Source organism: Aegilops tauschii, chromosome 3 (assembly GCF_002575655.3).
Source record: "Aegilops tauschii subsp. strangulata cultivar AL8/78 chromosome 3, Aet v6.0, whole genome shotgun sequence".
Taxonomy (NCBI): Eukaryota; Viridiplantae; Streptophyta; class Magnoliopsida; order Poales; family Poaceae; genus Aegilops; species Aegilops tauschii.
Genome location: NC_053037.3, coordinates 625735409 through 625760263, shown reverse-complemented (window position 1 = coordinate 625760263; position 24855 = coordinate 625735409). Strand labels below are relative to the sequence as shown.

The following is a 24855-nucleotide window of genomic DNA, read 5'->3' as shown; positions in this document are numbered from 1 at the left end:
GCCTCAGCACTCATTGGACTGCATACATCAAAATGTATTACTTCCAACAAGTTGCTCTCTTGTTCCATCTTACTGAAAATGAGGCTTTTCAGTCATCTTGCCCATGTGGTATGATTTGCATGTCTCAAGTGATTCAAAATCAAGTGAGTCCAAACGATCCATCTGCATGGAGTTTCTTCATGCATATATACCAATAGACATGGTTCGCATGTCTCAATCCTTTCAAAAATGAGTGAGTCCAAAGATCCATCTACATGGAGCTTCTTCATGCGTTTTATCCCAATATGACTCAAATAGCAGTGCCACAAGTATGTGGTACTATCATTACTATTTTATATCTTTTGGCACGAACATGTGTATCACTGCGATCGAGATTCATTATAGGTGCAAGACCATTGAAGGTATTATTCAAATAAACAGAGTAACCATTATTCTCCTTAAATGAATAACCGTATTGCGATAAACATAATCCAATCATGTTTATGCTCAACGCAAACACCAATCTCGATGGTAGAGGGAGCATGCGATGCTTGATCAAATCAACCTTGGAAACACTTCCAACACATATCGTCATCTCACCTTTAGCTAGTCTCCGTTTATTCCGCAGCTTTTATTTCGAGTTACTAACACTTAGCAACCGAACCGGTATCTAATACCCTGGTGCTGCTAGGAGTACTAGTAAAGTACACATTCATATTATGTATATCCAATATACTTCTGTCGACCTTGCCTGCCTTCTCATCTACCAAGTATCTAGGGTAGTTCTGCTTCAGTGACCGTTCCCCTCATTACAGAAGCACTTAGTCTCGGGTTTGGGTTCAACCTTGGGATTCTTCACTAGAGCAGCAAATGATTTGTTGTTTCATGAGGTATCCCTTTTGCCCTTGCCCTTCTAGAAACTAGTGGTTTTACTAACCATCAACAATTGATGCTCCTTCTTGATTTCTACTTTCACGGTGTCAAACATCGCGAGTTGCTCAAGGATCATCATGTCTATCCCTGATATGTTATAGTTCATCACGAAGCTCTGATAGCTTGGTGGCAGTGACTATGGAGAACCATCACTATCTCATCTGGAAGATTAACTCCCACTCGATTCAAGCGATTGTGGCACTCAGACAATCTGAGCACATGCTCAACGATTGAGCTTTTCTCCCTTAGTCTGCAGGCCTAAGAAACTTGTCAGAGGTCTCATACCTCTTGACGTGGGCACTAGTCTGAAATCCCAATTTCAGTCTTCGGAACATCTCATATGTTCTGCGACGTTTCAAAACCGTCTTTGGTGCCACAATTCTAAACCGTTAGCATTACGCACTGAACTATCACGTAGTCATCAAAAACGTGTATGTCAGATGTTTCGCAACATCTACAGACGAAGCTGAGGTTCAGCACACCGAGCGGTGCATTAAGGACATAAGCCTTCTGTGCAGCAATGAGGACAATCCTCAGTTCACGGACCCAGTTCGCATAATTGCTACTATCAACTTTCAACTAAATTTTCTCTAGGAACATATCTTAAACAGTAGAACTAAAGCGCAAGCTATGACATAATTTGCAAAGTCCTTTTGACTATGTTCATGATAATGAAGTTCATCTGATCATTTAATGAGCTCCCACTCAGATAGACATCCCTCTAGTCATCTAAGTGATACATGATCTGAGTCAAACTAGGCCGTGTCCGATCATCACGTGAGACGGACTAGTCATCATCGGTGAACATCTCCATGTTGATCGCATCTACTATACGACTCATGTTCGACCTTTCGATCTCTTGTGTTCCGAGGCCATGTCTGTACATGCTAGGCTCGTCAAGTCAACCTAAGTGTTTTGCTTGTGTTCCGAGGCCATGTCTGTACATGCTAGGCTCGTCAACACCCGTTGTATTCGAACGTTAGAATCTATCACACCCGATCATCACGTGGTGCTTCGAAACAACGAACCTTCGCAACGGTGCACAGTTAGGGGGAACACGTCTCTTGAAATTTTAGTGAGGGATCATCTTATTCATGCTACCGTCGTTCTAAGCAAATAAGATGTAAACATGACAAACATCACATGCAAATCATAAAGTGACATGATATGGCCAATATCATCTTGCGCCTTTTGATCTCCATCTTCGAGGCGCGGCATGATCACCTTCGTCACCGGCATGACACCATGATCTCCATCATTGTGTCTTCATGAATTTGTCTCGCCAACTATTACTTCTACTACTATGGCTAACGGTTAGCAATAAAGTAAAGTAATTACATGGCGTTTTCATTAACACGCAGGTCATACAATAAATTAAGACAACTCCTATGGCTCCTGCCGGTTGTCATACTCATCGACATGCAAGTCATGATTCCTATTACAAGAATATGATCAATCTCATACATCACATATATCATTCATCACATCTTCTGGCCATATCACATCACAAGGCACATGCTGCAAAAACAAGTTAGACGTCCTCTAATTGTTGTTGCAAGTTTTTACGTGGCTTGTATAGGTTTATAGCAAGAACGTTTCTTACCTACGTAAGACCACAACGTGATATGCCAATTTCTATTTACCCTTCATAAGGACCCTTTTCATTGAATCCGTTCCGACTAAAGTGGGAGAGACAGACACCCGCTAGCCACCTTATGCAACTAGTGCATGTCAGTCGGTGGAACCTGTCTCACGTAAGCGTACGTGTAAGGTCGGTCCGGGCCGCTTCATCCCACAATACCGCCGAAACAAGATAAGACTAGTAGCGGCAAGAAGAATTGGCAACATCTACGCCCACAACTACTTTGTGTTCTACTCGTGCATAGAAACTACGCATAGACCTAGCTCATGATGCCACTGTTGGGGGATGTAGCGGAAATTCAAAATTTTCTACGCATCACCAAGATCAATCTTTGGAGTAATCTAGCAACGAGGGGAAGGGGAGTGCATCTACATACCCTTGTAGATCGCGATGCGGAAGCGTTGCAGGAACGCGGATGAAGTAGTCGTACTCGTAGCGATTCAGATCGCGGTTGATTCCGATCTAAGCACCGAAGAACGGTGCCTCCGCGTTCAACACACGTGCAGCCCGGTGACGTCTCCCACGCCTTGATCCAGCAAGGAGAGAGGGAGAGGTTGGGGAAGACTCCGTCCAGCAGCAGCACGACGGCGTGGTGGTGATGGAGGAGCGTGGCAATCCTGCAGGGCTTCGCCAAGCACCGCGGGAGAGGAGGAGGAAGAGGGGTAGGGCTGCGCTATGAGGGAGATGTTCTCTCGTGTGTATGGCAGCCCCAAAACCTCAAGTATATATAGGGGAGGGGAGGGGCTGCGCCCCCATCTAGGGTTCCCCCCCCCCCAAGGGGTGCGGCCAGCCCTAGATGGGAGTTGGGGGCGGCCAAGGAGGGGAGAGAGGGGGGCGCCCCACTAGATGGGCCTTAGGCCCATCTGAGCCTAGGGTTTCCCCCTTTCCCCCCTTCCTGCGCCCTGGGCCCCTTGTGGGAGGCGCACCAGCCCACCTAGGGGCTGGTCCCTTCCCACACTTGGCCCATGCAGCCCTCTGGGGCTGGTGGCCCCACCTGGTGGACCCCCGGGACCCTCCCGGTGGTCCCGGTACATTACCGATAGCACCCGAAACTTTTCCGGTGACCAAAACAGGACTTCCCATATATAAATCTTTACCTCCGGACCATTCCAAAACTCCTCGTGACGTCCGGGATCTCATCCGGGACTCCGAACAACATTTGGTAACCACGTATATCTATTCCCTATAACCCTAGCGTCATCGAACCTTAAGTGTGTAGACCCTACGGGTTCGGGAACCATGCAGACATGACCGAGACGTTCTCCGGTCAATAACCAACAGCGGGATCTGGATACCCATGTTGGCTCCCACATGTTCCAAGATGATCTCATCGGATGAACCACGATGTCGGGGATTCAATCAATCCCGTATACAATTCCCTTTGTCTATCGGTATGTTACTTGCCCGAGATTCGATCGTCGGTATCCCGATACCTTGTTCAATCTCATTACCGGCAAGTTTCTTTACTCGTACCGTAACTCACATCATCCCGTGATCAACTCCTTGGTCACATTGTGCACATTATGATGATGTCCTACCGAGTGGGCCCAGAGATACCTCTCCGTTTACACAGAGTGACAAATCCCAGTCTCGATTCGTGCCAACCCAACAGACACTTTCGGAGATACCTGTAGTGCACCTTTATAGCCACCCAGTTACGTTGTGACGTTTGGTACACCCAAAGCATTCCTACGGTATCCGGGAGTTGCACAATCTCATGGTCTAAGGAACTGATACTTGACATTTAGAAAAGCTCTTAGCAAACGAACTACACGATCTTGTGCTAGGCTTAGGATTGGGTCTTGTCCATCACATCATTCTCCTAATGATGTGATCCCGTTATCAACGACATCCAATGTCCATGGTCAGGAAACCGTAACCATCTATTGATCAACGAGCCAGTCAACTAGAGGCTTACTAGGGACATGGTGTTGTCTATGTATCCACACATGTATCTGAGTTTCCTATCAATACAATTTTAGCATGGATAATAAACGATTATCATGAACAAGGAAATATGATAATAACCAATTTATTATTGCCTCTAGGGCATATTTCCAACATCTACCACCTCCAAGTTTAACTCTCAACTCTTTATGTTCAACTTCTTAATTATGTGGGGCAAAATTGAGCCAACTAACTTCTTTGCTACTTTTCTCCCATGATTCCACATGATCATAATCATCTGCCTAAGCTTGTCCATTAAGTCGTCCAAGTTCAAAGACTTGTGGTGCTTAATCCAATTATTGAAGCACTCTGCCAGGTTGTTGGTTACATAGTCCACCTTGCAAATGGTTGAGAACATATTTTTCAGCAAACATATTCAAATTTGCACATGAATATCCAGGCTCACACCCAAGTAAACATATATCACTTACAACATACCCAGGTTCACACATATTAGTCCAAGTCCACACATACAGCATACTCTACATCATATGAGTAACAAAAAAGGGTTGTCATCATATCCAGGTTCGCGTACGTAGTCCAGGTCCATACATACATGATATGGACTGCATGAAAGTGACTTAAGGTTCACATACATGATTCCAAGTCTGCACAATATGACATGAGCAGCAATAAAAGTGATTTTAAGTGAAAGAAATCTGATGAAGTTCCAAGCTAAGTCTTATTTTGCTTCTTGTGCTCATTGCAGGGCTGGTTGGGTTAGTTTGTTTTGCTTCTAGTGCCCATTGCAGGGCTGTCAAATGGCACAATAGGACGACTTTCATCCTTTTTAGCAAGCTCCATCTTCTTTGTGACCCTTACCTTTCTTGATCTGCACTTGTACATGTATGGTAGCAGTAATTATAGAGCAAATAACAACATGAACTATGCATAATATGTGATATTAAAATTCAGAATTAGCAAAGGTCACATTTTACACCCTTTTGCATTGTTCTTATTTGTAGTCTCCAAAGTTTGGCTATGTTTTCCCTTCTTCTTGGTCGTAATTTCTAAGCTTTGGCTATGGATTAGATGAATACACACAAATCAAACTCAGTTTTCATTTGGCACAAATCAAACTCAGTTTTCATTTGCAACAAGCATAGGTGTAGAATTTCTAACCTTGGTGGAAAATACATAGCGGCTGCCAGTGCTTCATCACCTCTTGGCACAATGAATGACTCGACTGATTTGGTAGTCTTCCTCCTCTTCTTTTGTGGTTCTATACAAGAGCAATAAGAAAGTAGTTAACATGCATAGTTGATTACAAAACACAAATGCAAGAGAGTAGTTAACATCCAATAAGAAAGTAGAATGCATAGTTGATTACCTCACACCCATCAAAGCAGCAATGTCATCTTTGTTTGCCTTCTTGCACTTTTGCCAATGGTGCCCGCGTTCCATACAAATAAGGCATAAGTGCTGGCCACTTTTCCTCTTTGTCTCACTACAACCCTTATGCCTCTCTGTTTGGGGCCGACCAGCTACAGCTTTTAACAAGGGGGGGTGCATGAAGAATCCATGGTTAGATTCAGGCCACTAGGTCTTGTCACACATAGCAGGGATTAGTTGGCCATAAGCTGCTCTAAACTTGTCAATGGAGTAATACGAGTCCACATAATTATGTATATGCGCATTGAAAAGTGATGTGATGAATGCTAGAGCATGTTTGCAAGGAAGGCCGGAAACTTGCCATTGTCTACAAGAACATGTGTTGTCATGCAAGTTGACGACAAACCTAAACCCGTTGCCTCCCAATTGACTGACTTCCGCAACTTCTTACGAGCTTTCTACCACCTCCAAGTTTAACTCTCTACTCTTTGCATTGAACTTCTTAATTAGGTGTGGCAAAATTAAGGTAACTAACTTCTTTTCTACTTTTCTCTAGCGATTCCACATGATCAAAATCATCTTCCTAGCTTTCCCATTAAGTCATCCAAGTGCAAAGACTTGTTGTGCTTAATCCAGTTATTGAAGCACTCTGCCAGGTTGTTGGTTACATAGTCCACCTTGCAAATGGTTGAGAACTCTCCTGGTCCACAACCTAGTGTGCCACTTCCAAAGATATGCAGTTGGCTTTGCTGTCTCCATTGCAACCCAATTTTCTCAAATATATATGTGTTCCATGAGTAAGCTCCAGCCCAAAGGTGGTCATCAAATACGTTTCCATGATACTTACATCAAATGAAACATGCATTCCCTATGTTCTACCTCTCGGAAAACTTCCTTTACCCCTATCATCACCGCCTGCCCGGCATCAGTGCTTATGGCTAAACCCCTTGGTGATCCTATGTCTTGCCTAAGCAATTGCATGAACGAGATCTAGTTCTCATTTGTTTCAGAATAAAAAATTCCAAAACAAAGTGGATACATCCAACTATGGCCATCTACAGTGGTAGCACTAGCCAGCTGCCCCTTGAACCTGCCTGTTAAGAATGTGTTTTCTACTACCAAATAAGGCGTGCAACCACTATGGAATCCGTCTGTGCAAGGATTCAAAGAAAAGAAGAACCTTCTAAACCTAATTTTTCCTTTTATAGTGTAATGATCAATCTAAACTATGCTACCAGGGCAAGAGATTTCAACTTGTGCTTTAAACCTATACAAACTGTCAAAGCTGCTATCCCAATCACCATACAGTTCTTTCAAAGCTAGCTTCTTACCCATGTATACTCTCTTGTAGTGGAGGTCAACCTTGTGGTGTTCTTTAACCTTCTTATGCAATGTCTTCGCTCCGAGAGTAGCATCTTCAATCAGCCAATCCTTCACCTTATCACATACCCAATGCTTGGTTCCATTCATCATCTTCTCTTTCCTTCTTGTACTAGAGCAACCATGACCACATGCGTTTTATTCACCTTCAAAAGAGAAAACAGATGTAATTAGCTAAAAACACTTAACAATTATGCAAGAAATATTCACAAATGGTTAAAGTTAATCAATTACCATTACAGTACACTTATCCTCCATCGTAGAAGCATGTATTCTCCATGGAAAATTATCTGCATCCCATCTTGAACAATAGCCCCTAAACCGATGAGGTGTACTATAGTCGGTGTTATACTCAAATTCATGTTTGATTGCATGCTGAGAAAGTTCCAACTTGGACACTTTCATACTGGGATATGTAAAGCCTTTTGTCATTGGAGGGCCTAATTTTTCATACTCTACATGTGCAGTATGCTCTGCCTCATGCAACTCCTCAACCTCCTCTACTCCAGCCTCCTCTACTTCACTCTCAGCCTAGCTATCATCCTAAAAAATATAGTCTTGTCCTTTTCTTTATTAGGACAAAGGACACATTTAAGGGCATAGGTTCATCCACTTCATACATATTCTCCTCATCAACACCAACATGCTCATTCTCAGGTCTTGGGTTGCGAAGGTAAGTATCATCCTCTTATTCTATATTGTCATTAGGTTGGCTATGCACAACACTATGCCACTCGGTGGTAGGCTCATACGGTTCAGAGGTCACAATATGCAATGATAATGTGCAGCACCTTTGTCTCCGAGTGTTTCTCAAACATAAGCATTAAATCTTTGTCAAATTTTACTTCTCGACACATGTTTAAAGCATCATCATAGTACCGCACATGTGCAGCTTCCATATAACCCGGAGGGTACTGCTCTACAATTGATTCAACCAAATCCTTATAGTTTGTCAAGTCACAATCAATTACCTTATCAAAACAAAAACATCAGATGTCTTTTCGAGCTTTCTTTTTATTGCCAAACAATTTGATTTTTAGCAAATAACTTGAATTTGGATCCATCCAGTGAATTAAAGAGAAAAATAACTGAAATTAAGTGAACAAACCTATGCATGAGTATTACTAAAAAGTTTTGATCATTAACTAAAATTAAGTGAACAAACCTATGCATGAGTAATCATAGACACTTCAGATACTAGTATAAAGGCTATGAATGATCATTGCTATTAGTACAAACATCATACAAACCTACTAAGTGACATGAACATACCCATCCGGACACGCCCATAAAGGTTGAACATTTTTTTAATAGACGGCGAACATTTTTCTGAATAGATGTTTGAACATTTGCCAATTTTACATTTTACTTTTTTTTATATGAACGGTAAATTTTTCTTGTAACACAGTAATCATTTTTCCATGAACATTTTTGTAAATGTGCAAACATTTGAAAAGTGCTTGAACACTATTTTTAATGTCACAAACATTTTTTCTGAATTGTACAAAACATTTTACTAAATTACACGAACATTATTTGACATTCTAGAAATATTTTCATAAAGCATGACGGACATATTTATTTAATACGGTAACATTTTTAAAAAATGCCATGAACATTTTTTTGTTTCTCGCATTGGGCAGGTTTTTCTGTTTTTTTGTCGGTTACCAATTACTTTGGGATATTTTGTTTTCCAGATTCTTTCAATTTTCGCCTGTCAAAGCTCGGATGTGTTGTTGGAGCGGATGTGTGCTTCATGTGCAGCATGGATGTGTTGTGCTTTCGGATGGGGCGCGTGTGTGCCTCACTCTGCGAGGAAACCACATTTACGCTTCATTGCAAGGGAAGGAAAACTTAGTTCACTTGAGAAGCATAGTTACGCTTCTGCGGGGGTTGAACACTTTTGGTCATAAAATTTAGTCTAGTGTCCTTTCATCACCTCATGATAAAATTTCTATTGTACCCTATTCCAAAAGTGAGGATCTACGTTTTCATTCCTTTCATCGGTATATGGATTAGCAATGCGCATGGAAACAAAATCATTCTTATTGACCTCCTTGTAGTCACCCCTAATGGTTATGTACTTTGGGGCCTTATCCTTCTTGATCTTCACGGGATGCCTTTTCTTGTTGAGTGCTTCATGACATGCTTGAATTTCTTCATTGGTGCGAGAAATGCTTGGACTTTTCCTGTCAATCATACCAAAACAAAAAGAGATTGCCAAAACTAACAAAAAAATATCTCTGGTGTGAAAACGAGTCTAACCTCCCCCCCCCCCCTCCCCAATTTCCGACTTCAGTTCCCACATTAAAGGAAAAAACGAATCGAGGACAGAAGATTCTCAAATCCTGATTGGTCCATCCGGTCCTCCCACGGATCACGCCCCCGAGCTAATCGTAACCACTTGAAACTTCTAGATACAATGGCGAAGACCACTGGTGACACGGATCGGACCAGCCAAGCCGATCCTAGCCGCTTACACCTTCCTTATCCAACGGTGGAGAACGCTGGTCATAATGCAAAAATATCTCCTTCACATATAACATCTAGTACAATTAATACTTACAGTGCGACCCATATCAAATTTTTGCTTATAGTGCAGTTATACAACACCATAGACCACTAAAAATGAATGTAATCACGTATCTGACAGATGCCATAAGCATATTCATTCCAGTTATTTCCCCCGCTATCAATTAATGCCATATACCGACAGATGGTTCCCTCTTTCTTATCACAAACACACATCCAAGACAAGGCAAAACATAGACCCTGCGAGAACAGGGCAAAATCCAAAGTAAAGCTATTCTAACCTAGCTAAAAACTTTTGGGGGGCAACTGCAGATGGTTCCCTTTTTAAAATAATGTTTATGCAAAATGGTGCCCAATAATGTGTCCCTCGGATAAAGGTCTCAAGCATATGATTGATCATGTTCGCTTCGTACTAAGCCACCCAGGTGTTGTTGCAGTTTGTTAAGAACGAAGACAAATTTCATGTACATCTTTTAATGGTACTAAACACTTTTTAACATTATGTTATATTTTTTATGAAAATGACACAAACACATTTTTGAAATCTGTGAATATTTTGTATAAATGTAATTTACATTTTTTAGAATTATGCGAAAAAAATTAATGCATGTAGATTTTTTAGACGACTGACATTTAATTAATTTCACAAAAAAAGCATACACATGATTAGTATTTTTTTATACACGTTTAAAAATAGAATGCATGATTAAAAAATTAAATTATGTGCAAAGTATTTTTTCTATATATATGTGTGTGTAAAATATTATGAAATATAAAGAACTTAGAAAAGCAAAAAGGGTATAAAAATGTGAATAATAAACGGAAGAAGAAATAAAGACGTCAAATAGCCCGCGGTTACTGGGCTGGCCGAACACATGCTCCCTGTAGGTGAGCCTCAGTGGGGACTCGGAAAAGGCAGCACATAGCCGTGCCCGTCGATGGAACGCTGCAAACTGGTTTTGGAACATTCCACATGGTTGAATTTTCTCTATAGTTTTCATCCTTTTTTTCTTTTTTCTGTTGATACTTTTAGTTTTCTTTCATTTTTCATTCTTTTCTATTTTTGATTTCTTATTTATTTCCTCCTTGTTATTTTCTCATTTCTTATAGTCGGATATTTTAAGAAAAATATGGTATATATTTTATTTATATAGGTTTAATATTTTTACATAAAGGTTGAACATATTTTAATAGATGGTGAACATTTTACTGAATACATCTTTGAACATTTGCCAATTTACATTGTACATGTTTCCATATCCACTATAAACTTTTGTAACACATTTAACATTTTTCCACGAACATTTTTGTAAATGTGAAAATATTTGAAAAGTGCTTGAACATTGTTTTTAATGTCACAGACTTTTCTTTAATCATACGAAACATTTTTATAAATTACACGAACATTATTTTGACATTGTAAAAATATTTTCTTAATGCATGACGAACATATTTTTTAAATGTGGGAATATTTATTAAAATGTCACGACATTTTTTTGTATCTCGCATTGGTACTGATTTGTTCTGATTTTTAGGTTTTTCTCGGTTTGCAATTTTTCGGTATCTTTGTTTTCTAGTTTCTTCCTATTTTCATCCGTCAAAGCTCGGGTGTGTTGTGTGGAGCACATGTGTGCTTCATGTGGAGCGTGGGTGTGTTGTGCTTTCGGATGGGGCATATGTGGGCCTCACTCTGCAAGGAAACCACTGTTATGCTTTATTGCAAGCGAAGCACAAGTTAGCTTACTTGAGAAGCATAGTTATGCTTCTGCGGGGGTTGACACTCTTTTGGTCATAAATTTATTCTGGTATGTTTTCATCACCTCATGATAAACTTTCTATTGCACCCTATTCCAAAAGTGAGGGTCTACTTAGTATATGGATTGGCAATGCGCATGGAAACAAAATCATTCTTATTGACCTCCTTGTAGTCACCCCTAGATGCTTATGTATTTTGCGACATTGTTCTTCTTGATCTTCTTTACCGGATGCCTTTTCTTGTTGAGTGCTTCATGACATGCTTGAATTTCTTCATTGGTGTGGGAAATGCTTGGATTTTTTCAGTCAATCATACCAAAAACAAAAAGGGATTGCCAAAAATAACAAAAAATATATCTCCGGTGTGAAAAAGAGTCTAACCTCCCCCCCCCCCCCCCCCAATTTTTGACTTCGGTTCCCACATTAAAGGAAAAAATTAAACGAAGTGAGGACACAAGATTCTCAAATCCTGGTTCGTCCATCCGATCCTCCCACGATCACACCCCCGAGCTAATCGTAGTCACTTGAAACTTCGATCCAACGGCAAAGACCGCTGGTGACACGGATCGGACCAGCCGAGCCGATCCTAGCCGCTTACACCTTCTTGATCCAACGGTGGAGAACGCTGCTCATAATGCAGAAATATCTCCTTTCCATATAACATCTAGCATAATTAATACTTAAAGTACGACCCATATCAAATTTTCGCTTACAGTGCAGTTATACAGCACCATAGCCCACTAAAAAATGAATGTAATCACGTATCTGCCAGCTGCCATAAGCATATTCATTCCAGTTATTCCCACTGCTATCAATTAATGCCATATACCGACAGATGGTTCCCTCTTTCTTTTCACAAACACACATCCAAGAGAAGGCAAAAGCACAGACCCAGTGAAAACAGGGCAAAATCCAAGGCAAAGCTATTCTAACCTAGCTAAAAACTTTTAGGGGGCAACTGCAGATGGCTCCCTTTTTAAAATAATGTTTATGCCAAATGGAGCCCAATAATGTGTCCCTCGGATAAAGGTCTCATGCCTATGATGGATCATGTTCACTTCCGACTTAGCCACTCACGTGTTGTAGTAGTTTGTTCAGAATGAAGACAAATTTCATGTACATTTTTTAATGGTACTAAACATTTTTTAACATTATGTATACATTTTTATGAAAATGTCGCAAACACATTTTTGAAACCTGTGAGCATTTTCTATAAATGTAACTTACATTTTTTAGAATTATGCGAAATATTTTAATGCATGTAGATTTTCTTTAAACGTTTGGTATTTTATTAATTTCACAAATAACTCATACACATGATTAGCATTTTTCTATACACGTTTAAAAAATGGAATGCATGATTAACAATTTTTTAAATTCTATGCAAAGTATTTTTCTATATATATATCTGTGTGTGTGTGTGTGTGTGTGTGTGTGTGTGTGTGTGTGTCTGTGTCTGTGTGTGTGTGTGTGTAAAATATTATGAAATACAAAGAAATTAGAAAAGCAAAAGGAGGTATAAAAATGTGAATAATAAACGGAAGAAAAAACAAAAAAACATGACATCAAATAGCGCGCTGTTACTGAGCAGGCCGAACACATGCTCCCTGTAGGTGAGCTTCGGTGGGACTCGCAAAAGGCGGCACATAGCCATGCCCGTCGATGGAACGCTGCGAATTGGTCTTAGAACCTTCCACGCGGTTGAATTTTCTCTATAGTTTTTCATCCTTTTTTTTCTTTTTTCTGTTCTTACTTTTAGTTTTCTTTCGTTTTTCATTGTTTTCTATTTTTGATTTTTAATTTATTTTCTATTTGTTATTTTCTCTTTTTTATAGTCAGATTTTTTAAGAAAAATACGGTCTATATTTTATTTGTATAGGTTTAATATTTTTAAATAAAGGATGAACATTTTTTAATAGATGGTGAACATTTTTCTGAATACATCTTTGAACATTTGCCAAATTTACATTGTACATGTTTTTATATGCACTGTAAACTTTTCTTGTAACACATTTAACATTTTTCCACTAACATTTTAGTAAATGTGCAAACATTTGAAAAGTGCTTGAACACTGTTTTTAGTGTCACAGACTCTTTTTTTGAATTGTACGAAACATTTCTAAATTACATGAACATTATTTTGACATTGTAAAAATAATTTCTTAAAGCATGATGATCATATTTTTTAAAAATGTGGGAACATTTTTTTGTATCTCGCATTGGTGCTGGTTTTTAGGTTTTTCTTGGTTTCCAATTTTTCGGGATCTTTTGTTTTCCAATTTCTTTCAATTTTCTTCCGTCAAAGCTCGGGTGTGTTGTCTGGAGCACATGTGAGCTTCTTGTGGAGCGTGCGTGTGTTGTGCTTTCGGATGGGGCACATGTGTGCCTCACTCTACGAGGAAACCACATTTACGCTTCATTGCAAGGGAAGCAAAACTTAGTTCACTTGAGAAGCATAGTTATGCTTTTGCGGGGGTTGACACAATTGGTTATAAATTTTAGTCTGGTGTGCTTCCATCACCTCATGATAAACTTTCTGTTGCATCCTATTCCAAAAGTGATGATCTGCTTTTTCGTTACTTTCTTCGGTACATGGATTGACAATGCGCATGGAAATAAAATCGCTCTTATTGACCTCCTTGTAGTCACCCCTAGATGCTTATGTATTTTGGGACCTTGTCCTTCTTGAACTTCTTCATGGGATGCCTTTTCTTGTTGAGTGCTTCATGACATGCTTGAATTTCTCGATTGGTGTGAGAAATTCTTGGGTCTTTTCCAGTCAATCATACCAAAACAAAAAGGGATTGCCAAAAATAACAAAACAAAAAAAAATCTTCGGTAGGAAAAAGAGTCTAACCTCCCCTCCCCCCCCCCCCAAATTTCCAAATTCAGTTCCCACATTAAAGGGAAAAACGAAACAAAGCGAGCACAGAAGATTCTCAAATCCTGATTGGTCCATCCGGTCCTCCCGCAGATCACGCACCTAAACTAATCGTAACCACTTGAATCTTCCAGATCCAACGGCAAAGACCGTTGCTGACACGGATCGCACCAGCCGAGCCGATCCTAGCCGCTTGCACCTTCCAGATCCAATGATGGAGAACGCTGGTCACACGGATCACACTCCCTCCCATGGATCATGCCCCTCCGACTCGATCCCTGCCGCCCGCCCTCCTAAATCCAATGGTGGCGACCACACGTCATGCGAATCGTGCCCCTTACTGCGAAGCACCCCCCCCCCCTCCCTCGCTATAACAGTGGTACCCTCGCGTTCACATCCATCAGCGCCGCCACCCACATTTAGAGAGATTCAACTTCGCCGGAGAAGGAGGGGAGATGGCCGGGAGGAAGAGCGGCGAGAGGAAGAAGGCGGTGACCTGGTGCACAAAGGCTGGACTCCAGATTCTCGTCGACCGCATCGGGCGCTATCTCAAGAAGGGCCGCTACACGGACCGCGTCGGCCCGGGCGCCCTCGTCTACCTCGCCGCCTTCCTCGAATACCTTGCCGTCAAGGTAACCAACCAACGACCAATCTTGTACATTCATGTTCTTTTCATGCTCAACGTAGTGGTAACTGACCTCGTCTCGGTGTTCTCTTTAAACCACAGATGCTAGAGTTGGCGGGCAAGGTGGCCAAGGACAACAAGAAGACCTGCATCATGTCGCGCCACCTGCTTCTCGCCACTCGCAACGACGAGGAGCTCTCCAAGCTGCTTGACGGCATCACCATCGCCCACGGTGGTGTGTTGCCCAACATCCACTCTGTGTTGTTCTCCAAGAAGGCCAACATGCACTAGCATATCAACTTCAAACAGAATCCAAGAATAATATATCTCTGCCATCTGTTTACCTTATGAATTTTTGCTTAGCTTGGATTCTCATACCAAGAAAAGAAGTAATGATGTTTTCCATTTTTTTCCAAACATAAACTTTGCTTTCCTTTTTTCCCATAATGCGCATCCGCAGGCAGACCCGGTTGTCCCTTATCTATCCTCATAGCTACGGATTAATTCTCCGCATCTTGTGTTGTGTAATGACAGTCTTCTACTGGATCATAATGCAGAAATATCTCCTTCTCATATAACATCTAGTACAATTAATACTTACAGTGCGACCCATATCAAATTTTCGCTTAAAGTGCAATTATACAGCACCATAGCCCACTACAAAATGAATGTAATCACGTATATGCCAGATTCCGTAAGCATATTCATTCCAGTTATTCCCCCCGCTATCAATTAATGCCATATACCGACAGATGGTTCCCTCTTTCTTTTCACAAACACACATCCAAGACAAGGCAAAGCACAGACCCAGTCAGGGCAAAAAGCAAGGCAAAGCTATTCTAACCTAGCTAAAAACTTTTGGGGGGGCAACTGCAGATTGTTCCCTTTTTAAAAATAATGTTTATGCCAAATGGAGCCCAATAATGTGTCCCTGGGATAAAGATCTCGTGCCTATGATGGATCATCTTCGCTTCCTATTCAGCCACTAAGGTGTTGTTGCAGTTTGTTCAGAATGAAGACAAAGTTCTGCAGTGAAGTGGATGACAAGATTATTGCAGTCTGCACTGATGATATAAGGTACATGCATGCTTCCCGAGTTAGTACAGTTTGAAGCACATGTTAATTCACATTGGGAGCATGATTTTCGGTCAAAAAAGTTTGCTAAAACTTATCAACATGTGATCTAGTTTTGAAGATATCAATGCGAGAAATGCAATGGTGAGAACGGATTGTAATTTGGACGCCCAGTTAACAAGATATTTATTAGAAAAAACGGATCAGAAAAAACATAAACAAACCATCCAGCCCTCCTGCGTGGGTGGGAAGAAAATTCCTCCAAAACTGGCGTACATTGTCATCAGAGGATATGGAAGTGGCATTTGCAAGAGGTACTCCTTAACTACTGATTTGAACTAGTGATATAGGACCTAGACGCACCCGAAAACAGGACAATTCTTGCGGCTTGGAACATCTGGAAAAAATAAGAAACATGTGCTTTTTTTATGCCATCCCTGCTGATATTAGGGACTGGATTAGAATGTTCAAGTTTAATGTTTAGAATGTTCACCGTGACCTGCTAGAAAAATGAATGTCATCTCGTATATTCATTCCAGTTATTTCCCCATTTATCAATTAATGCCATATACCGACGAGAGGGTCCCCTTTTTTCCTCAAACACGCATCCAAGACAGAGCGAAGCACAAACCCAGCAAAAACCCAAAACCAAACAGCAAAAGGCAAGGCAAAGTTATTCTAACCTTTGGGGGCAACTACAGATCCCTCGGATAAAGGTCGCATGCCTATGATGTGGATCGCGTTAGCTTCCAACTCAGCCACTCAGGTGTAGTTGCGGTTTGTTCAGAATGAAGAAAAGGTTCTGCGGCTATGTTATTTTGAGCAGGAAGAGGTGTATAACATAAGATACATGCATTTCAGTGAATAGCTCAGTTTAGTGAAGCATTGTATCCTATTGTCAACGTCTTTATTCCACTTAATAAATTATGAGGGGCTACAGCTTTCATTGCCCATATCTGAGTATTTTGTATTTTACAGCTTTCATTGCCTAGTGTCAAAAACGCTCTTATATTATGGGACGGAGGGAGTACATCTTTTCTGGCTGAATGACTTCTGAATTCGGATATGGATTCAGACATTTGGAGGAAAAATAACTATAGTATAAGAATTTAAATAGATACTGCCTTTTAAGTCTAGCTCTTTGCAAGCAGTAATTAATTCGGAATTCTGACCAATTAGCATGTGTTGTGGAGAGTGGTACGATCTCAGGTTTAGTGAGGAAAAAAATCTTGAATGGAGGAAATCAGAAAAGAATCAGCATAAGGAGGTGACAGCCTGCCAAAAGTAAAAGTGCCGCTAATGAGGGCACTCAGCGTCAGCATTCCATGATACTTTTGGTTCTCAAGGATTCTAAGTAATATGTAGTGGTGCAAATATGGCATCATTATTGTACAGGAATCCTTGTGCTACTTACATTGTGAAGGGCCTAGAAAATTCGGATGCAGCTTGATGAATGACTGTCATTTGCTTGAGTGTGTGAACTAGTCCTGTGTTACACCTACACTCGTTGAGTTACAGCTCATATAAATTCCTAAAGCTTTGAAAGAAGTAGGGCAGATAAATAAGGAACTCCTTTTCCAGCTCCCTTGTGTTATATGTTTGGCTCATTGATCTAAATATGAGATGCTTCATGCTGAATCATTTGTGTATGAAGAAATGCAACTCTCGTGTTGGTCAAATTTCCCATACTAAGCTCAAATTTACAAGTAAAATTGCCACACACGAAAAATAGCTCCAATTTACAAACTCCTTCCCACACCCGATAGTTACGATATGCCAAGCTTTGCTGCAACACTGTACACTTCTGGATGATATTTCTGCATTATAACAGAAGCGAAAGCAAGTTCTCAGGTTTTAAGATCAGGAGCATGAATTGTTTCCGAAACCAGCGTTAATGTTGATCTAAAACAAAAGGAATCGAATTAATTATGTGTCTTAGTGAAAGAGAATTCACCACCGATTAGGTGTTGCTCTGTTCTTTTCAGTTAGCAATAGACAGAATGCTACAGCCAATGCCAAGTTAAACGATCAGAGGATTAGTCTGCTGGTAACGCTGGTATAGGAACGAAAATAAAATAAGTAGTGATGATCATTCAAATGTACAGAGTGCATGCATGTCCAGGGCTCCATCTACATTACAGATTCTGGGCACGACAAACACTTCATTTCCCATGTAAACCCAACACTGTAACATGCAATAAAATTGATTTTGTAACCCAACACTTTTCCTGAGACTTGATGTCATATTCAAGTTTTTAAGATCAGGGCATAAATTGTTTCCTAGACCATGGCTAATGTTGACCTCAAATAAAAAATAAGGTCGACAAATGAATTTCGTGTCTTAGTATAAGAGAATTAGCTGTCAGGCGTTCTTCTGTGATTTAAGTTATCAAAAATCACAATGCTACAGGCAATGTAAAGCTAAACAAATCGACGGACGGTCTATTTGAAGTTGGTCATAAGACTGAACTTAAAATATATACTGGTGATTATGTAAATATACAGAGTACATGTGCCTTACAGTGAAACAATTACAGATTCCGGATAGGCACCTTACTCATCTGCAGCAGCAGCAGCAGCAGAAACAGCAGCAGATTGTCCGCTGTTTGCATAATTCACCCGTATTTTCTTTCCATCAGCACCTGAAACAATCATCATGTGGCCAAAATGTGTTAGCGTAAGGAAAAGAGCCACACCAAACGCTGCATATCATCCTGCGAGAACATGGCTTTTTCTGCTGTACCAACAGATCAACGGAGCACATTTTATTTTTACCTCGTCACTCATCTTCTCCAACGCCGCGGCTGCTTCAGTTTATGAAGAGAACTTGACCAAGACGTATCCTTTGGATCTCCCCGTGACAGGATGGCATATTACTTTCACTGTAAGGCACATTGGCCAATCAGAGGACAATCCCCTAGTCCACACAAATCACAGATACAACCGCATAAAGATTCAGAACAGATAAATTTGTACCTTGGATAACATCGCCATGCTGAGAGAAGGCGTCCTTGAGAGCAACTTCATTCGAATTGTAGGACAGACCTGAAAAACTCAGTGGAAGAAACAGCAGGGCATCAGAATATCATCAACCATTCATAAGTCAGCACATTTCTCGGATAGCTCAGTGTCCTTTATCTTTCGCAAATACGCAGGATGTGCTCAGTGTTAACTAACAGGGTTGTCCCAAGCATGAATCCCCTCTTCCTAAGCAGATTCTCAAATTGGCATCAGATCTCAACATAGGAGAGATTGGGGTCCAAGCACCAAACGAATTGACTAGGAACTGAACACCAGAGGAGAATGAAATGTACAAATCATACCCCCGACGAACAACTTTGAGCCTGAGGAGAAAGTGGCGCCCCGATCCAGCAGCTTGCCCAGAGGAACCCTAGCATGTAGCTCAGCCTTGCTTGCCCAATTGAGCATCTCCTATGCTACGACCCTAGAGGTATTCCCCAAATTGGTAGACCTCTCTGATCCCCTTCCCCCAAATCAGATCACTCGCTACACAAAATTTTCACGATTTGCACCCTGCTAAATCAAGCAATTCCAAGATTGCCCCTCAAGAATGGCTAATCAAGTGAAACTGCCTGAAACATTCATTTAAAAAAAAAACTGAAACATTGCAGCAAGAGAAGATTGTTCGCATGGGCATCAAGATCAAGAACAAGCAAAAGGATCAACATAACAAGACATCCAAACGAAAGATACACACAATGGAGATTCGAATTGGCTATTCCATCAAGTTTTTCAGCTTCAATTCAGCAATGATTCAAGATCAATCGAAACTACAGATTACTACCAGTTTGGACTCCAAAGATACATACATACAGGATCGCTACACGACGGGGCCCTATCTACTCCTCGGCGGCATGGACAGTTATATATAAATATAATGGTTTCAGGCTAAAGACATGTAAATGATACTTCTAAATTCTAATTAGTTTAAGAATTTCACCAAAGTTCAGAAAGATGTGACAGATCATCTTCAAAACAGTTTTCTCAAAGCTGGCTGGCTGTGTTTAGATCAGCATGCCATTCTAGATGAGAAGTGGAGCATGTACAAGACGAATCATGCTGCACTAGGTTTATTAACTAAATAACTACTTGGGGTAAAATCAAAGCTACTTATCGCATGGCCATTTTGTGAAGACGGTTTCACCAAGCAGCCAATATCCTCCGCGACTGTGAGAGAGCCAAAGATGAAGAAAAAGGATACTCCTTCCGATCCATATTAATTGTCGCTGATTTAGCACAAAGTTGTACTAAATCAGCACATATATGTAGGTGGTGCAAGGTTAGCCTTGAAACAATCTCGATTTGAACATGGCTAGCTAGCAGCACGGCATTTCTTTCTGATGCATTTACATGAGACAGCTAGCAGTAGGAAAAGCATAAATTCCAGAGTGAGCAGGCAACCTCGAATGAAGGTTCAGATGTGCGCTTCCCTCAAAAGCTCCACACGAAATGCCTTTCCATTTTGAACTGTGCTTTCCATTCCAGATACATATCGTCGGTTGTCATATCCTCACAGCTAGGGGCTCACTCTGCACATCCTGTCTTGTTCAATGACAGTGATATACTTTTTGAGATAACAAAAAAAAATGTAATATAAGTTTTTTGAGGAATTTTATATGAGTGATTGTTTGATCCAAATATATAGCTCTAGTACAACAGTGCAGTTACACAACACCATAGCCTGTTAGAAACGAATTTCATCTCGTATCTGCCAGAGCCCAGAAGCATATTGCTCTCAGTTATTTCCTCATTTACCTATTAATGCCATATACCCAATGTACGATATTGTTCCTCATAGTTGTGTGTTCCATGCCAAATGAAACATGGAATCCGTCCTTCGGGTGTTCGAATTAAAACAGATGCCTGGTAAATCTAGCTCTGGTAACCAGTAATTAATTCAGAGTTCTGACCAGTTCACATGTGCGCTGGAGAGTCTACCTTAGGTTCAGTGATTTTTCCCTTTAGTGGGGGGAAACATGAATGAATGGGAATAAGGAGGTGGCTGACTCCCTGCCAAAATAAAGGGCCTAGGAAGGTCGGATGCTGCTTGATGAATGAAATTATGTGGCGTGTCACTTGCTTGACGATGTGAACAAGTTCTGCATTATGCCTACACTAGTTGAGCTACGGCTCATATAAATTCTTAAGCCTTGAAATAAGTAGGCCAGATAAATAAGGAATTCCTTTAACAGCTCCCTTGTGCTATATGCTTTGCTCATTGAGCTAAATATGAGATGTTCCGTACTGAATCATGTGCGTTTGAAGAAATGCAACTCTCATGTCAGTAAATTTCCCAAATTAAGCTCAAATTTTACAGCTGCCCTTTAAATAAAACTCCCAAAAATAAGCTCTAGTTTACAGACCCATTGGCATTCTGGATGGAAATAACATGCCATGCTTGCCACAACATACGTAATACACTTCTGGATGGATAGCTGGTTTCCATCGGACTTGCCATATACAAGTATTAAGATGAGAGCATAAATTGTTTCCCAAACCAGCGCTAATGTGGACCTAAAATTAGAAAACAATGAATTAACTTTCTGTCTTAGTCGAAGAGAATTAGCTAACCAGTCAGGTGTTCCTCTGGTTTTCAGTTATCAAAAATCAGAATGATACAGGCAATGTCAAGCTAAAGAGCTTGAAATATGTACTGGTGATCATACAAAGGTACATGTCCAGGGCGACATCTAACATTACAGATTCTGAACACAACAAACAAAGACCGGATAAGTACCTTGCTCATCTATAGCAGCAGTAGCAGGTCATCCACTGTTTGCAAAATGCACCCGTATGTTCTTCCCATCAAGCACCTGCAACAATCATCATGTGGGAAAAATGTGTCAGCATAAGTAAAAGAACTGCACTGAGCACTGCATATTGGCACAAGGAAAAGAACTGCACTGAGCACTGCATATTATCTTGCAGGAACTTGGCTTCTTCTGCTATACCACAGAATCCATGAAGCACAATTCTTACCTCATCGCTCATCTTCTCCAATGCCGCAGCTGCGTCTTTTTCCGAGGAGAACTTGACGAAACCGTATCCTTTTGATTGCCCGGTCACGGGATGGCATATCACTTTGACTGTCAGGCGCATTGATCAGTCCAAGGACAATCCCCTAATCAGCAAAAAGATTCAGAACAGATAAATTTGTACCTTGGATAACATCGCCATGCTGAGAGAACGCATCCTTGAGAGCAACTTCATTGGTGTCATGGGACAGGCCTGAAAAACTCGGTGGAAGAAACAGTAGGGCATCAAAACATCCTGAACCATTCATACGTCAAGCACACTTCTTGCATTTGTTCAATGTTCACACAGATACTTCCTAACATTTACATTTATTTAAGATTGAACTCGCTGTTTGCACGGAATTTCACTGGGCGAAATAGATACATTGTGCTAGCAAAATCAGCAAGCAGGATGGTTGAGAAACTAGCATGACCTGGATAAATTTGGCAGGTCTCCAACGGAGAAGAGATTCAGGTTCAGGCATCAATCAGATTGACCAGAAACTGAACCCCAGGCATCCTGAACCATAAGTCAGCAGCATTTTTGCATATTGTGCAATGTTCAAACAGATTTCTCCTAGCACTTGCAGTTTGTTCAGATTAGGCAGAGCGTTTGCACCAAATTCACCAACAAGCAGGATGATTGAGGAACTAGCATGATCTTCCTAAGTTTGTTAGCAAATTGGGGCCCAAGCACCAAACAAATTCCCAAACCGAATACCAGGAGAATACGAGAACGGGATGTACGAATCTTACCCCCGACGAACAGCTTGGAGCCTGACGAGAAACGGGCGCTCCGATCTAGCAGCTTGCCCGCCGGAACCCTAGCATGGAGCGCAGCCTTTCTTCCCCAATTGAGCATCGCCTATGCTACGAACCCTAGAAATAATCCCCAAATCCTTCGTTCCCCAGATCCCCCTTCCCCGCAGATCGGTTGACCCCAAGAAATTTCACAAACCGCACCCCACAGAACCTAGTTATTGCCAAATCGCCCACAAGAAGTGAAATTGTGCGAACAAATGTGCAGACGAACAAGGGGATCAAAGCAAGAACCAGCAAAAATTCGAGAGATTGACACGGAGAAGATTGGAATTGGCTAAACGATCAAGTTTCCAGCTTCATTTCAGCAGTGATTCAAGATCAATCGACGCTACAGACTACTACCAGTTCGGACTCAAGACCAGGCATTACATACAGGATCACATGATCTCTCTCTTTCTCTCCCATCTCAGATGCAGAACTACGCGACGCAACTTGGCCCTTTCTACTCGTCGGCGGCGGCCTCCTCCTCGGCGTCGGCGGCGGCCTTCTTCTTGTCAGCGGCGGCGGTCTTCTTGTCGGCGGCGGCGGTCTTCTTGTCGGCGGCCTTCTTCTTGGGGGTCTTCTTGGCGGCGGGGGCGGGAGCGGGGGCCTTCCTCTTGGGCGACTTGGGCGACTGGGACTCCTTCTCGGCCTTCTCGAGGGCCTTCTTGGGGAGCAGCACGGGGTTGATGTTGGGGAGCACGCCGCCGTGCGCGATGGTGACGCCGGCGAGCAGCTTGCCGAGCTCCTGGTCGTTGCGGATGGCGAGGAGCAGGTGGCGCGGCACGATGCGGGTCTTCTTGTTGTCCTTGGCGGCGTTGCCGGCGAGCTCCAGCACCTGCGAATCCATCCAAAGAACGGAGACAAGATCTGTCAGCCCTCCGTCGAAGGGGAGAAAGAACAGAGCAGGAACGGAGGACGAGATCGGTTGGTTGGTTACCTCGGCGGCGAGGTACTCGAGGACGGCGGCGAGGTAGACGGGGGCGCCGGAGCCGACGCGCTGCGCGTAGCGGCCCTTCTTGAGGAAGCGCCCGATGCGGCCGACGGGGAACTGGAGGCCGGCCTTGGTGGACCGGGTCACCGCCTTCTTCCTCTCTCCGCCCTTCCTGGCCATCTCTCCTCCCTCTCCGGCGAACTCGAACCCCTCGGAATGCGGCGGGCGGCTGCGGCGGCGGCGGTGGATGGGAATGCTTCGAATTTGCTGGCGTCTGCCGGCGGCGAAGGCGCCGGTTTTATAGGGGGGCGGGGGGCTCCGAGGGAGGGGCCGCGATCCGCGTGACGTGTCCTCCCCGCCGTCGGATCTGGCAGGGCGGGCGGTCAGGATCGGTTCGAGGGGCGCGATCCGTGGGAGGGCCCGATCGGCCAATCAGAGCGCACCGATTTTTCCCTCCGTTTCTTTCCTTTCGTGCGGGAAATGAGTTCGAAAATTTGGGGGCAGCGGGAATGCGCGCTCTTTTCAGGCGGAGGGGTTTTCGGTTATGTTATTTTTGGTAATTATCATATCCCATTTTGTTGCTGGTATATTGAGTGGAATTTATATCACATGATTACATCGCATCGCGGTAGGTTCATCGTTACGCGTGGTTCAAATAGGGGTTGGGATATGCCCATTACACAACCTCGTCCTCCTCCGGAGCTCGCACATCCGGCGGCGGCGGGCGTGCCTCCCCTTCCTGCAGTCGTTGCTCCGGCCTATGACCAGCTGCCTCGTCTCCGGTCTGTGCTCCGACGACTTGGGATTGCTCGGAATTTGGCGAGGGCGAAATCTCTGCATCTTTATGCTAGCAGCGGCGACACCCGTGCCCCCTTCCTGGAGGCACTGCTATGGCCATTATTCGTGCCCCTCTTCGAGCATCAAGGGAAACCCTAGGTCCGGTTTTCCGGACCGGACGACGACGACGTTCCGGTGTCGTTCTCCTTCGTGAAGGCGTTGTATTGT

General features: G+C 42.4%; 3 protein-coding genes across 6 annotated transcripts; 1 reads left to right on the top strand and 2 right to left on the bottom strand.

Annotated features, from left to right (window-relative positions):
• The first annotated feature begins 14809 nt into the window (after nucleotides 1–14809).
• LOC109771288 (protein H2A.5-like) lies at nucleotides 14810–16032 on the top strand. Its single transcript, XM_020329978.4, has 2 exons — nucleotides 14810–15013; nucleotides 15109–16032. The coding sequence occupies exons 1-2, from the start codon at nucleotides 14837–14839 to the stop codon at nucleotides 15295–15297; spliced, it is 366 nt and encodes a 121-aa protein (XP_020185567.2). The 5' UTR covers nucleotides 14810–14836; the 3' UTR covers nucleotides 15298–16032.
• A 2873-nt stretch (nucleotides 16033–18905) lies between these two features.
• Nucleotides 18906–23077, bottom strand: LOC109771267 (glycine-rich RNA-binding protein 2, mitochondrial). 4 transcript variants are annotated; one of them, XR_005752987.3, is made up of 7 exons: nucleotides 22872–23077; nucleotides 22261–22329; nucleotides 22081–22187; nucleotides 21839–21914; nucleotides 20503–20643; nucleotides 19057–19125; nucleotides 18923–18962 (listed from the first exon to the last, which is right to left on the bottom strand). XR_005752987.3 is itself a non-coding variant. In XM_020329961.2 (5 exons), the coding sequence occupies exons 1-4, from the start codon at nucleotides 22975–22977 to the stop codon at nucleotides 21867–21869; spliced, it is 330 nt and encodes a 109-aa protein (XP_020185550.1). In that variant the 5' UTR covers nucleotides 22978–23077; the 3' UTR covers nucleotides 21282–21615; nucleotides 21839–21866. The 4 variants fall into 4 exon arrangements, 1 of the variants encoding a protein (XP_020185550.1); XR_005752988.3 differs by having other exon boundaries at nucleotides 20503–20639; XR_002234763.4 differs by lacking the exon at nucleotides 20503–20643 and having other exon boundaries at nucleotides 18906–18962.
• A 130-nt stretch (nucleotides 23078–23207) lies between these two features.
• On the bottom strand, nucleotides 23208–24116 carry LOC109771265 (protein H2A.5). Its single transcript, XM_020329960.3, has 2 exons — nucleotides 23857–24116; nucleotides 23208–23754 (listed from the first exon to the last, which is right to left on the bottom strand). Exons 1-2 carry the CDS (start codon nucleotides 24028–24030, stop codon nucleotides 23380–23382), a joined length of 549 nt encoding a protein of 182 aa, XP_020185549.1. The 5' UTR covers nucleotides 24031–24116; the 3' UTR covers nucleotides 23208–23379.
• Nucleotides 24117–24855: the final 739 nt, after the last annotated feature.